This window comes from Mirounga leonina, unplaced genomic scaffold (genome assembly GCF_011800145.1).
Source record: "Mirounga leonina isolate KUSES-001 unplaced genomic scaffold, KU_Mleo_1.0 Mir_114, whole genome shotgun sequence".
Taxonomy (NCBI): Eukaryota; Metazoa; Chordata; class Mammalia; order Carnivora; family Phocidae; genus Mirounga; species Mirounga leonina.
In genome coordinates, this window is record NW_023270265.1 from 15,370,875 (window position 1) to 15,386,932 (window position 16,058).

At 37.0% G+C, this 16,058-nt stretch overlaps 1 protein-coding gene across 1 annotated transcript in view; it reads left to right on the plus strand.

Moving 5' to 3' along the window:
- ZFAND4 (zinc finger AN1-type containing 4) overlaps nucleotides 1-16,058 on the plus strand; it is a 79,293-nt gene that overhangs the window by 26,950 nt on the left and 36,285 nt on the right. The window contains exons 3-5 of the mRNA XM_035024033.1: nucleotides 8,418-8,493; nucleotides 11,599-11,666; nucleotides 15,457-15,643. Of these exons, the coding sequence (XP_034879924.1) occupies nucleotides 8,418-8,493; nucleotides 11,599-11,666; nucleotides 15,457-15,643 (331 nt within the window). The remainder of the gene's footprint in view (nucleotides 1-8,417; nucleotides 8,494-11,598; nucleotides 11,667-15,456; nucleotides 15,644-16,058) is intronic.

Here is a 16,058-nt window from a genome sequence, read left to right on the forward strand (position 1 = left end):
CCCTGCTTAGCAGGGAGTCTGCTTCTCCCTCTAACCCTACCCTGTCTTGGGCTCTCTCTCTCACTCTCTCTCTCTCTCAAATAAATACTTAAAAAAAAAAAAAAGAGCAATTCATCCATGTTTTCTTTCTGTATTTATATAGTTTCATTTTTTACACTTAGATCTTTGGTCCATTTGGAGTTTCTTTTTGTTGTTGTTTATTCTTATATATAACATTAGGTATGAATCTTAATTTTCTTTTCCCAAATGAGTACACAGTTATTCCAGCAGCATTTATTTTAAAAGTCTATTTTTGGCTCAGTGATTTGAGATATCACCTTTATCATCTGTAGTTGGGTCTGTTTCTGGACTTTCTGTCAGTATCACACTTTTAATTATAGAGGCTTTATAGTATCTTTTCTTGTTGGGTAGAGCTAGTACTCAATTGATTTTCATTTTTGGTATTTTTTTTCTGGCTACTGCATGTTTGTTTTTCCTTTAGCTTTAGTGTTGCCTTGTCTTACTCTTAAAGAGATTGGTAGTTTAGAGTGATTGCATTAAATTTATAAGTTAATTTAGGTAGAACTGACATCTTTATAGTGTTGAATTGTTCTAAATACAACCTTCTTTTTCTGTTCCAATCTACTTTTTTTTTTTTTCCAACAAGCAGTTACAGAATGTTTAATATATTTCGGGCACTGTTTCCCTATACAATATTACTTGTTTTTTTTTAAAGATTTTATTTATTTGTCAGAGAGAGAGAGCACAAGCAGGGGGAGTGGCAGGCAGAGGGAGAAGCAGGCTCCCCGCTGAGCAAGGAGCCCGATGTGGGACTCAATCCCAGGACCCTGGGATCATGACCTGAGCCGAAGGCAGACGCTTAACGACTGAGCCACCCAGGTGCCCCAAAATGTTTAATTCTTTATATAATTTTTAATTATTATTATCGTTAACTCTGTATGGATTTGTTAATTTTTCTCTTCTTGGCTTTTGTGGTATGGAGTGTTTCATAGATATTGTTTAATAGTGCTCTTTTCTGTCAGTACAGCAGTGTGCAGATATTTTAGTAGATGTTTTATCTTTGTTCTAAGGTGATGCAAGTTGGAGGGAGTTATGAGCCTTCCAGTTTTGTGGTTCTCTTTTATCTTGCAAGACTGTTCAGTTTTCATCACTTGCTCTCTACCCCCCATTGGTCCCTGATCACTGAATTACTAAAAGACAATCTTCCTCTTTTGTTTTTTTTTTTGCCTCTCACAGAAGATCCTTCAAATAGTTTCCTTCAAAGTCCCTTCCTTGTACCCAGTGCTCTGATATGCCAAGTTCTTTTTGTAGACTTTTCAGTCTTAGAATGGTTTCTTCTTCCTCTTGATAGTTTTATATTTGGCTTATATACTGTCACTGGTTTCCATCTCTGTCTTCTCTGGAATTTTTCTGTCAACCCTGAGAGGTAGGAGCATGACACTTTGCTCATTAGGATTGTGTGATTGTCCCCTTTTGTTCCCATTTACTCTGAAGTTTGGACATTTTCTGTCTTCAAGATAGGAGGGTGAAGGGAATGGTTTCTGTGTAGACTCATTACCTTACATGTTGTTCTATATTGTTTTGGGAGGAAATACTGGGAGATGGGAGCTAGGGTTCACCATTGTCTTTTAATTATCCATAAGTTCTCTTGATTCTGGTTCATTTCCTAAATGCAGATATGAATATGCTGTCTGACACATCATATCTGCATGCAGATTCTTTAAAAAAATGCCTGAAGAAATATGTTTAACTCATTATTAGGGTTAGATGAGGTCATGAGGGTACCCTGTGATGGGATTAGTGCCCTTATAAGAAGAGACACCAGAGAGCTCTCTTTATCTCTGTGCACACTCACAAAGAAGCACATAGGAAGCCAAAAGAAAAGGCCTTAGAATGAAACCTATTTTGCCAGAAACTTGATCTTGTATTTCCCAGCTTCCATAGCTGTGAGAAGTAAAATTCTGTTGTTTAAGCCTCCCAGTCTGTGGTATTTTGTTAGGGCAGCCTAAGCAGATTAATACACACACACACACACACACACACGGGCGCCTGGGTGGCTCAGTAGGTGGAGTGTCCAACTCTTGATCTCAGGTCTGGATCTCAGGGTTGTGAGTTCAAGCCCTGCACTGGGCATAGAGCCTACTTAAAAAAAATACACACGTATTTGCAAATAAACTCGCACTCATATATCAGTTATCACAGGTTCATTTATAATAGTGAAAAATTGGATAGGTGAATATATCTCTTATTAGGGGACTGGGTAAATAAGTTATGACAGAAACATATTGGAGTGCCATCCAGTCATTAAACACAATGTATATTTTATTTACTGATGTGAAAAATGTACATATTATATTAAGTGAAAAAGGCAGTTTATAGTACAACTCACAAAATTTGTTCCCATTCCTATTAAAAAAATTTTTTAAAGGAAATATACCCAAAATGTTAAGTGTAGATTCATCTGGGTTTAGGATTATATGTAGTTTTTATTTTCTTTTCTATGTTTCTGTGTTGTCTACTTTTCACAAATGACTATTATTTTTATAATAAAGTAATTTAATCTGTAAGACATTTTAGAACACTAAAGAGAAAATTTTTATATATGTAATCTATTTTTTGAGGAAGACATGTTTGTTTTATAGGAATTAATTTTTCTGGATTTAGTTGTACAAGGAATGAGTTGAGGTTTAAAGGCAAAGGGCCACCCTTAAATAGGGTTGCCAAGTTTTTATTTGCTAAATCTGGCAATGCTGTCTTTATTTTATTTTATTTTATTTTATTTTATTTTATTTTATTTTATTTTATTATGTTAATCACCATACATTACATCATTAGTTTTTGATGTAGTGTTCCGTGATTCATTGTTTGCGTATAACACCCAGTGCTCCATTCAATACGTGCCCTCTTTAATACCCATCACCAGGCTAACCCATCCCCCACCCCCCTCCCCTCTAGAACCCTCAGTTTGTTTCTCAGAGTCCATAGTCTCTCATGGTTTGTCTCCCCCTCTGATGTGCCCCCCCCTTCATTTTTCCCTTCCTACTATCTTCTTCGTTTTGTTTTGTTTTTTTTAATATATAATGTATTATTTGTTTCAGAGGTACAGGTCTGTGATTCAACAGTCTTGCACAATTCACAGCACTCACCATAGCACATACGCTCCGCAATGTCCATCACCCCGCCACCCCATCCCTCAGACCCCCCACCACTCCAGTAACCCTCAGTTTGTTTCCTGAGATTAAGAATTCCTCATATCAGTGAGATCATATGATACATGTCTTTCTCTGATTGACTTATTTTGCTTAACATAACACCCTCCAGTTCCATCCATGTCATTGCAAATGGCAAGATTTCATTCCTTTTGATGGCTGCATAATATTCCATTGTGTGTGTGTGTGTGTGTGTATATCTCACATCCTTTTTTTTTTTTAAGATTTTATTTATTTATTTGACAGAGAGAGACACAGCGAGAGAGGGAACACAAGCAGGGGGAGTGGGAAAGGGTGAAGCAGGCTCCCCGCTGAGCAGAGAGCCCGATATGGGGCTCAATCCCAGGACCCTGGGATCATGACCTGAGCTGAAGGCAGATGCTTAACGACTGAGCCACCCAGGCGCCCCTACCACATCTTCTTTATCCATTCATCTGTCGATGGACATCTTGGCTCTTTCCATAGTTTGGCTATTGTGGACATTGCTGCTATAAATATCGGGGTGCATGTACCCCTTCAGATCCCTACATTTGTATCTTTGGGGTAAATACCCAGTAGTGCAATTGCTGGGTTGTAGGGTAGCTCTATTTTCAACTTTTTGAGGAACCTCCATACTGTTTTCCAGAGTGCTGCACCAGCTTGCATTCCCAGAAATAGTGTGGGAGGGTTCTCCTTTCCCTGCATCCCCGCCAACATCTGTCGTTTCCTGACTTGTTAATTTTAGCCATTCTGACTGGTGTGAGGTGTTATCTCATTGAGGTTTTGATTTGGATTTCCCTGATGCCGAGTGATGTTGAGCACTTCTTCAAGTGTCTGTTGGCCATTTGGATGTCTTCTTTGCAGAAATGTCTGTTCATGTCTTCTGTCCATTTCTTGATTGGATTATTTGTTCTTTGGGTGTTGAGTTTGATACATTCTTTATAGATTTTGGATACTAGCCCTTTATCTGATATGTCATTGGCAAATATCTTCTCCCATTCTGTCAGTTATCTTTTGGTTTTGTTGACTGTTTCTTTTGCTGTGCAAAAGCTTTTTTATCTTGATGAAGTCCCAATAGTTCATTTTTGCCCTTGCTTCCCTTGCCTTTGGCGATGTTTCTGGGAAGAAGTTGCTGTGGCTGAGGTCGAAGAGGTTGCTGCCAGTGTTCTCCTTTAGGATTTTGATGGACTCCTGTGTCACATTGAGGTCTTTCAACCATTTGGAGTCTATTTTTGTGTGTGGTGTAAGGAAATGGTCCAGTTTCATGCTTCTACATGTGGCTGTCCAATTTTCCCAACACCATTTGTTGAAGAGACTTTTTTCCATTGGACATTCTTTCCTGCTTTGTTGAAGATTAGTTGACCATAGACAGTACAGTACAGGCACAAAAACAGACACATAGATCAATGGAACAGAATAGAGAGCCCAGAAATGGACCCTCAGCTCTATGGTCAACTAATCTTTGGCAATGCTGTCTTAAAGCCAAGTTGGTTAGCTCTGTGTATTTGAGATTTAAAAGTATGTGTGGTAGAAAGAACCCTAGTGTTTTTTAATGTGAAAGAGATCGCTGAAGTTCACAGAGGTTTATAATCTTCTCAAAGTCACTCAGCAACTCAAGTAGCCGTCAGAACCACAGCTCAATCTTGGATGCTTCTTTCACTCTGTCTTGCCTGCCTGCCATCCTTATATTTTTTTAGCCTGTTAAATGATGGCTCAGTTCATTTAAAGTGTTTACAGGAGTTGTGTGTGTCTAAGCAGTGTTATTACTATGTCTTCAATCCAGTTCGAAAGTTTCCATTAGAAAATAATACCATACGATGTTGGTTGAATATAAACAGAGTAGGACCTGTCCAAATTGCTTTACCTAATTATGCTGGCGAAATCCTATGATTTTGTTGGAAAAGTTGACCTAGGCACATTTCCAATTTGCTAAAAACATTAAAATACTTTTAATGTGAAATAATTTCTAGTTTAAAAGCCTTTTCCTTAACTGACTTTTTTTTTAGCTGGAAGCAAAATAAACTATTTCATCTGAGAGATATATTTATATCCACCATCTGAACCCCCATGGGCTATATTCCATGATGATCTTTTGGAACATTTAGTGAATGTTTAGTAGATATCCAGGTCTTCTAATAGGCAATACTACTGAAACATCACCAGACAGCCACTTTTGCTTTATGAAGGCTGATTTTCAAAAGTTGATTAGCATAAAGGTTAAGAGTACAGTTTCTGGAGTTGGCCTTCGGGGGCTTCACATCTCAAATCCACCTATTCTGTGTGTCAGTCTCTTAGTATTCAGTTTTATTTATTCATTTCTTTTTTTAAAGAGGGGAGGGAAGAGGGGCAGAGGGAGACACAGAGAATCTCAAGTAGACTCCATGCTCAGCATGGAGCCTGATACAGGGCTTGATCTTACAACCCCGAGAGCATGACCTGAGCCGAAATCGCTTAATCAACTGAGCCACCCAGGTGCCCCTTAGTACTTCAATTTTGTAACCTGTGATGTGACCATAATATTGATGCCCACTTCACAAGATTGTGGTTGCAGTGAAATTATGGTAATAGAAGTCAAGCCCTTTTAACTGTGCTTGGCTTATAGTAATGAACACTAGCATACATACCACTGTTATTTTTATTTAATTTAATTTATTTATTTTTTAAATTTTATTTTATTATGTTAATCACCATACATTACATCATTAGTTTTTGATGTAGTGTTCCATGATTCATTGTTTGTGTATAACACCCAGTGCTCCATTCAATATGTGCCTTCTTTAATACCCATCACCAGGCTAACCCATCCCCCCATCCCCCTCCCCTCTAGAACACTCAGTTTGTTTCTCAGAGTCCATAGTCTCTCATGGCTTGTTTCCCCCTCCGATGTCCCCCCCCTTCATTTTTCCCTTCCTACTATCTTTTTTTCTTTTTTAACATATAATGTATTATTTGTTTCAGAGATACAGGTCTGTGATTCAGCAGTCTTACACAATTCACAGCACTCACCATAGCACATACCCTCCCCCATGTCTATCACCCAGCCACCCCATCCCTCCCCCCCCACCACTCCAGCAACCCTCAGTTTGTTTCCTGAGATTAAGAATTCTTATTTTCATTTTTTAAAGATTTTATTGATTTATTTGAGAGAGAGCACAAGTAGTGGGAAGGGCAGAGGGAGAGAGACAAGCAGACTCCACACTGAGCACAGAGCCAGATGCAGGGCTCGATCTCAGGACCCTGAGATCATGACCTGAGCCAAAATCCAAGAGGCGGATGCTTAACCAGCTGAGCCACCCAGGGGCCCCACCACTGTTATTATTCTAGTCAAGTTTTAGTATCATAAGAAAAAGTAATTTGGGAAGGCAGTATATGAGATAATTCAAAAAAGATTTTCATCAATATCAGTATCCATTAAATGTTCTATTGAGTAGATAATACTCATTCTCTGACTAGTTTAGTCCAAATATTCTTTGGGAATTCTAATGTGTACTTTGCAAAAAACAAACAAAAAGTTAATTATGCTAAAGTATGGAATCTTCCTTAATATTTCTTTTTTTTTTTTTAAAGATTTTATTTATTTATTTGACAGAGAGAGACACAGCGAGAGAGGGAACACAGGCAGGGGAAGTGGGAGAGGGAGAAGCAGGCTTCCTGCCGAGCAGGGAGCCCGATGCGGGACTCAATCCCAGGACCCTGGGATCATGACCTGAGCCGAAGGCAGACGCTTAACGACTGAGCCACCCAGGCGCCCCTTCCTTAATATTTCTTTAACATCACAGAAATGTAAATAAATTGTCTTGTAGACTATAATTTTCAGCATTGAAAATTATCCACAACATACTTTTTCAAATATTGAATTATTCTGTAATTAGTGTTCAGACTCTACAAAAGAACATGTTAATATACAATCACATACAAATACTGAGGTGGAAGGAATTTTCTAGTACATTAATGTTTATATTAGAAATTATATTTTCTGCCCCTTTTCAAGATTAATGACTTCCATTCAGAAGCGTTATGAAAGATGCCATGTTAATCACTAAATAATGTTACTCTGGGAACACATTTTAGGAATACACCCCCCCCAAAAGGACAGTAAACTAAATTAAATGTTCTCTATTTTTAGACTTAGATATAATTGACATACTCGTTTTGGATGTACAACATAATGATTCAATATTTGTATCTATTGAGAAGTGATCACTATAATGAGTCTTGTTAACATCCATCACCATACATAGTTACAAAATTTTTTTCTTGTGATAAAACTTTTTAAGATCTAGTCTCATAGCACCTTTCAGGTATACAATATTATTAACTCTAGTCCCCATGTTCTATTTTATTTTATATATTTTATGACCTAATTATTTTATAGCTGAGAGTTTTGAACATTTTAACCACCTTCACCCATTTCACCCTTCCACCCCTGCTCACAATATACTTTTAACAAACTACATATAACTGAATGAAGACTGTACTTTGTAGCATTGAGAACAGTCTTCTAGGCCTTAAATCTTAAATTCTTCTGGGCTGATTTCATACTTTTAAAGGGCTCCCTGATGTTATACTTTGCTTCAAGAATAGAGAGCTACTAAAACACTGTTCTTTTTTTTTTTTTTTTTTTAAGATTTTATTTATTTATTCATGAGAGACAGAGACAGAGAGAGAGAGAGGCAGAGGGAGAAGCAGGCTCCCAAGGAGCAGGAAGCCCGATGCGGGACTCGATCCCAGGACCCTGAGATCATGACCTGAGCCGAAGGCAGACGCTTAACCATCTGAGCCACCCAGGCGCCCCTAAAACACTGTTCTAAAGCGAGTGGATTTGATTCCATCTCCTTTTTTTTTTTTTTAAGATTTTATTTATTTATTTGACAGAGGCACAGCAAGAGAGGGAACACAAGCAGAGCGAGTGGGAGAGGGAGAAGCAGGCTTCCCGCTGAGCAGAGAGCCCGATGTGGGGCTTGATCCCAGGACCCTGGGATCATGACCCAAGCCGAAGGCAGGCACTTAACGACTGAGCTACCCAGGCGCCCTGGATTCCATCTACTTTTAACCATACCTTTACCTATGATTCTGTCAATTTTAGCTAAATACCTAGCGTTCAATTTATAAGTGTGTTTAATTTATTATTAGTAGTAGTTCTTTAATAAAAGAACTTTGTATCATAATCTTTTGAAGATTCTATTGAATTAGTAACCATTTTTTTTTTTTTTATAACCTTCCCCTCAGGTATTCCCATTTGTCAGCAGCACTTAATTTGGAATAACATGGAACTTGAAGATGATTATTGCTTGAATGATTACAAGTGAGTGTAATTACATATTAGCTGTTTTATAGATGCTCAGTATTACAACTCCATATATCAGTGTTTTCCTTCTGAATCCTTATATCATGTCTCTTCTGAATAGTTGTGACCCCTAGATTTAAGCGTAAATCCTGAACCTTATGATATCTTGGCTCTGTACTCCAAACTGCCTGATCCTTATCCTTTGATTATTTGTTTTATCTTTTCATTATTCACACCAAGTTATGTATCCCCTGCCTTTTTAGATCCCCCTCTTTTGAACTTGCCTTGTGCTCTTTTCTTTTAATATTGACCCATTCCCACTTGACTACTTTCCTTTTTTTTTCATTTTTACAAGAATATTGGGTAAGAATAAAAATCCTAGAAAAGAGCACAGGCAGTAATTTTTCTGACATTAGCTGTAGCAACATTTTTCTAAGGTATGTCTCCTGAGGCAAGGGAAATAAAAGCAAAAATAAACTGTTGGGACTACATCAAAATAAAAAGCTTCTGCACAGTGAAGGAAATAATCAATGAAACTAAAAGCAAATTACTGAATGGGAGATGTTTGTAAATGACATATCCAATAAAGGGTTAGTATCCAAAATATATAAAAAACATACAACTCAACACCCCAAAATCAAATGATCCAATTAAAGAACAGATATTTCTCCAAAGAAGACATCCAGATGGTCAATAGACATGAAAAGATGCTCAGTATCACTCATCATCAGGGAAATGCAAATCAAAACTACAGGGAGATGTCACCTCATACCTGTTAGAATGGCTAAAATTAACAACACAAGAAACAATGGGTGTTGGTAAGGATGTGGGAAAAAAAGGAATCCTGACTGTTGGTGGGAATGCAGATTGGTGCAGCCACTGTGGAAGACAGTATAGAGGGTCCTCAAAAAATTAAAAATAGAACTACCCTACAATCCAATAATTGCACTACTGGGTATTTATCTAAGAAATACAAAAACACTAATTCAGAGGGATACATGCACCCCTATATTTATAGCGGCATTATCTACCATAGCCAGATTATGGAAGCACCCCAAAAGTCCATTGGTAGATGAATGGATAAAGAAGATGTGGTGTATATATACAATGGAGTATTTTTCAGCCATAAAAAGAATGAAATCTTGCCATTTGCAATGACATGGATGGAGCTAGTGTGTAATGCTAAGTGGAAGTAAGTCAGAGCAAGACAAATACCATATAATTTCACTCATGTGTAGAATTTAAAAACAAAACAACTGAACAAAGGAAAAAAAAAGGAGAGAAACCAAGAAACAGACTCTTAATTATAGAGAACAAATTGATGGTTACCAGAGAGGAGCTGGGTGGGGGGATGGGTGAAATAGGTGAAGGGGATTAAGAGGACACTTACCATGATGAACACTGAGTAATGCATAGAATTGTTGAATCATTATATTGTACACCTGAAACTAATATAACACTGTTGACTATACTGGAATTAAAATTAAAAACAATGCAAATGACATTACAGATAAAGGGCTGTATCCAAGATCTATAACTTCTCAAACTCAACACCCAAAAAACAAATAATCAAGTCAAAAAATGGGCAGATGACACGAACAGACACTTCTCCAAAGAAGACATACAAATGGCTAACAGGCACATGAAAAAATGTTCATCATCATTAGCCATCAGGGAAATTCAAATCAAAACCACACTGAGATACTACCTTATACCAGTTAGAATGGCGAAAATTGACACGGCAAGAAACAACAAATGTTGGAGAGGTTGTGGAGAAAGGGGAACCCTCTTGCACTGTTGGTGGGAATGCAAGTTGGTACAGCCACTTTGGAAAACAGTGTGGAGGTTCCTCAAAAATTTAAAAATAAAGCTACCTTATGACCAAGCAATTGCACTACTGGGTATTTACCCCAAAGACACAGATATAGTGAAAAGAAGGGTCATATGCACCCCAATGTTCATAGCAGCAATGTCCACAACAGCCAAACTGTGGAAAGAGCTGAGATGCCCTTCAACAGATGAATGGATAAAGAAGATGTGGTCCATATATACAATAGAATATTGCTCAGCCATCAGAAAGGATGAATACCCAACTTTTACATCAACATGGTTGGGACTGGAGGAGATTATGCTAAGTGAAATAAGTCAAGCAGAGAAGTTCAGTTATCATATGGTTTCACTTATTTGTGGAACATAAGGAATAGCATGGAGGACATTAGGAGAAGGAAGGGAAAAATGAAGGGGGGCGGAAATCGGAGGGAGAGATGAACCATAAGAGACTATGGACTCTGAGAAACAAACTGAAGGGTTTAGAGGGGCGGGGGGCTGGGGGGCTGCGCTAGCCCCGTGATGGATATTAAGGAGGGCACATACTGCATGGAGCACTGGGCGTTATACAAAAACAATGAACCGTGGATCACTACATCAAAAACTAATGATGTATTGTATGGTAACTAACATAACATAATAAAATAAAATTAAAAAATAAAATAAATAAAATTAAAAACAATAAAAAAGTAAAACATAAATAAAATACACTTGATAAAGACAAAAAAAGAGTATTGGGTAAGAGTTTTGCTCTTCACCGAGTCTTTCATTTTTCACCAAGTCCTCCTTCTATTACTAAGTGACACTGTGTGCACCAGTGATTGCAGATATACTATTTGATTTTCATCTTTCTTTCTCTCCTCTGTCATACACCTCCCCACTCTTTTCTTAAGAACAAAAGGGTCAGAGGCAATGTAAAATATCTGGAAGAGCACTGGGATTTGGGAGATCTTGTAGGTCTTGTAGATTTGGTATTTTTCTATTTTTTATTAAATAGATTTGTTTTCTAACACTTTGGGTCTTGGACAAACTTCTTTTTTTCTTAGGGCTTCTTTTTCTTTACACTTGAAACGAAGAGGCTAAACTGAGGTATCATGTCATATTTAAAGCTTATGAGAACCTACTCACTTTTTCATTACTTGTACAAGTAATTAAGTTAACATTTTATATTTATGCATATTGCTTTATCTTTTTTATATTTTAGAGGGTAAGTACTATGCCTGATAAACTAGCACTTAATTATGTATATGTCTAACACCAGATACACTTTGATAATGATGGTTTTTCTATTAACAGCATATCAGAAGGTTGTACCTTGAAGTTGGTATTGGCTATGCGTGGTGGACCTATAAATGCTAGAAGAGGTAGGCGTTTTTTAAAATCATGTACATTAAAGCAATTTGACAATAATAATTTTCAAGCCAGGTGGTATTTTTATAGTCTCAAGTTTTAATCAGGTTCTCTTTCTGCTATTAGGTCTTAGAACAACATTTGTTTTTCTAAGCACTGTTCTTTAAAGCATAAATGTGCAGAAGGAACTCATATTTCAGAAAAATTTCCTGATTCCTGATTCAATCCAGGGATATTTAAAAATAAACCTCACCAGTAGAAGGAAAGGAAATGAATAGCATTGTATAAATATGTTGTTATCATTATGTTTAAGTTCATACCAGTTTGTTGCTTTTTTGACTCACTGAGTCTTCAACTCTGGATGTAATGATTGTTACAGAAAATTCTAAAGTTGGCTGTTAGCCTGGTTTGTGATGCATTTGGGTTTCATAGATATTATTGTGCCCCTTCCTTTTTCAGAATGTGGGCAGTCTCTAGGGGTCTTGCGTTCATTTAACAAATATATTTTAGGTATCCACTACATGTTCAATACAGTGTTCCATGGAAGAAAAAGTTTCTGCTTACTGACAGTGCCCACAATAAAGATGTAAAGATTTGATGTCATATCAGGCAGTTGCAAGTGCTATGGAGGAAATAGGGGAGTGTGACAGTGTTTGTGGAAGTAGGATACTAGGAGGATGATTGTGGAAGAGCCTTGAAAAAGATGATGTGAGCAGAGACTTGATTAACAAGAGAGTTCTAAGCACAGGAAAAACTGGGAGTGTTCACATTGGTTCCTGATTCAGGTATGTCAGTCACATGAATCTCCACCAAGAAGAGGGATCCTTAGACTGCTCAGAGCAGTCCTGCTCCGTGGGCCTCATTTGGGGAAGGGCTTCATATTTGTTTGATCCTTTACTGACCAGAAGACTAAGGTTAAGTATTGATTACACTGCTGGTTTATTTTTTCCACAAGTCAAATTTTATTTCTGTATTTCATAATTTTGGTTAGAAAAATGGGGCTTATTATCATCTTTTTCCTAGCTAGTTCAGGAGGATTTTGTGAGATGTGTTACTTTAGTTGTTGAACTGTTTTGGATAGGTTAGAAAAAAAGCAAAGGTAGTAATGTTAGAATTAGTTAACTAGCACTCCTAATATCAGAAATTCTATAAATTGGACTTATAAAATTGTCCTATGTGACATAAGGTGGTGTTTATAGCAGCAAGTCTGAGGGTAGTGTAAGAACCCTAAAGTGTTTAAGATTTTATTTATTTGTCAGAGAGAGAGAGAGCACAAGCATGGGGAGTGGCAGGCAAAGGGAGAAGAAGCAGGCTTCCCACTGAGCAAGGAGCCCCATCTGGGACTCAGTCCCAGGACCCTGGAATCATGACCTGAGCTGAAGGCAGATGCTTAACCGACTGAGCCACCCAAGCATCCCAAGAAACTTAAAGTGTTTACAGAGTCATTATGATAAGATGGAATTATACAGTATTTAATAACATGTAAATTCCACTGTTAGAAAATTTTGAAAGTTGGTTATGTGTGTATAGTATTGTCTTTAAACCAGGTTATTTTATCAGAACACTACTTTTCTTACTGGGACCAGAATTATTTTATGTTTATGAGGAGAAATGTAAGTGCTATAGATTTTTTTTTAATTTTTAAAGATTTTATTTATTCATTTGAGAGAGAGAGAGCATGAGCAAGGAGAGGTAGATGGCGAGGGAGAGGCAGACTTCCCCACTAAGCAGGGAGCCTGACCTGGGGCTCAGTCCCAGGACCCCACGATCATGACCTGAGCTTTTTGACCTGATCATTACCAGACGATCAGCCAACTGAGCCACCCAGATGCCCCAAGTGCTATAGATTTTGAGTTAAAAATATATGCATGGGAGTTTTTTGGGGGGCTTTTTGGGGGGGTTTTTGTTTATTTGTTTTTTACTTTTTGAGAAATGAAAATAAAAGGCATCGCTATCCTTCGGTAGCTGAAGCTTTGTAATACCTTTTTTCCCTACAGCTTTCTATGCCTTGTTTGTAAATTGAAAAATCAGCAAGGAGAACTTGTCTTTTTAAATATTTTAATTATATATTTAATAATTTTGCCTTTATTGAATCAACTTCTTTAAAGTTAAAAGCTTGCTGTTGTCTCCATACATCATTGAAAACCTTGTGAAGATTAAAAACTATGCCCAGATCTAGAACTTTTCCATGTTGTATTTGAGAAACCATATTTTTTGGTTATTTAGTTTTACTTGAAAATTATGGTTTAGAAAATACCATGAGTTCACTAATATTTAGCTTTTAAAATTGTTTTTGAATTAATCATTATCAAAACAGCATCCTTTCTAAAATGAAATTTTATTTTAAGGTATGTATACAGTGTGTTATACCTGATGAAATCAAAGTGGTTTTTCTGTTATGAAAAGGTGTGTGCATATACCACATAAGCTGCATATATATATTCAGTCCCAGTGCCTCCTCAAGTAAGGCACACCATGTTGATTTAGGTAAGGCTTTCACACAGCTTTAGTAATGGCAGCAACATAGATTTTAATTCTTTTTAAGGTAATGTGGAATGTGTAGCGTTAACTTAAAAATGGTAAGAACTTGTTTTAAACATATCTCTTAACATTTGCACATTTTGTGCCTATCAAAGAGTTGGTCAAAACATCCAAATATTTTTATAAAATAAGCTAAATATTATTATATTTCTAATTTTTCTGTTTTAGTGGTGGTGGTATTGGATTAGGATTTGGGAACATTTTTAATGTTTTTCCCTTGTTACTTTCAGTTTAATATTTCTTAGTGCTGTAACTTTTTTAAAGGTCAGCACGGCACTGGGATTCTGTTAATAAATAAGCTACTTGTATCAAAGGAAATTTGAGAAATCGTTGCCTCTTTTAGGAAAGAGCAAATGTTTCTGCAGCTTGACAGAGTTTTTGGGAGTGAACTTTTTTTCCTGTAATCATTACTTAAGTCTGGGTCAGAGTCTTTTAGAACATTTGCCCTATGAGCCAGCAATCTCTTGAGGCCCTTCCCCCGGCAGGGGCAGAATCTGTGGCTGCTGTGGACAAGATGATGGCTGCAATACCAAACCTGAGGACCACTCCAGGCCAGAAGAGCCTATAGTAATGGGGGGCTTTGCCCCAGTCCTTGTGCTCTGACTGGACACGTGGGTACATACCAGGACAGTTGGAATCCTGGGAGGATGCTTTCAAGAAACAACATACTGACCATTGCACACATGGCAGTTTTAGTACACTCAGGGGCCCCCTTGTATTCTGAATTGTTGTATACTTTTAATTACCTAACTTGATGTCAAGAAACAGCTCTAAGAAGAACGTAAAACCAGAATCAAAGAAGAATCTAAAACCAGAAAGAAAAAAGAGATTCACTTGCTTCTAATTTCCAATATATGTCTCCCAATTATGTGTATGTGTCTTTTTTTAAAATCTAAAGTAAGTGGAATTTATATTGCTTTTAAATTATTGATGTAACCAATATTGGAAAATATAGGAAGTAGATGTGTGAGGTGAAAACAGTCATAGGTAATTATGTCATAGAATCAGCAAATATACAGACTCTGTGGCACAGGAAAATACTGATGTATTTAGTTAAGCCGTGTCTTTGTATGTAATAACATAATAATGCATTCCATTTCTTTCATGTTAGTACAACATAGGGAATGCTGTATTAACTATAAAAAGACCAGAAACTTATTTAAAGACTTGTTCTAATTCAGCACATTATATCCTGTCACTGTACCAACATGCATAAAACTTGATATAAATTGAAAGCTTGTTTATCAATTTTTCCATTTGTAGTTCCTATGGAAGATCCACTTAGGGAGATGGCTGAGTACATGGATTCCAGTCGAGATGAGGTCTGGGAGAAGACCTCCTGCAACAAACAAGTTACATTTTTGGTATACCGAGAAGGAGATCAGTTGAATTTCTTTCGTGTAGTAGATAGGGGAGATGGCACTTTAACACCATTATCTGAATCTTTAAGGTAAATAGGTTTTCATTTGCATGTCTCACTTAGAAAAGGAGAACACTGTATGATATACTCCATAAACCTTAATGTTTACTTTGTGTTGTCAAAATAATCTTATATTCACAAGACTGGCTAAATTTCATGCGTTCTCCCCACTCCCCTGCCCCAGATATATAATTCTGAAATTGTCCTTCATATGATTGATATTTAGAGAGTAATTTATAAAACTGAAATTTCTTTATGGAGTAGGATTTTTATATAAAAGATTTATTTCTGTCCTTTATGAAACTCTAAGATGCTGACTTGATTATAGAGTCTTGTTATAATATTGTGTTATTGTCCAACCTTGGCATAATAGGGTTGAACCTAGAGTTGCTGTTTTTTGGTTTTTGTTTTTTTTTTTTTCAAAATTTAACTCTACTGCTTAAAG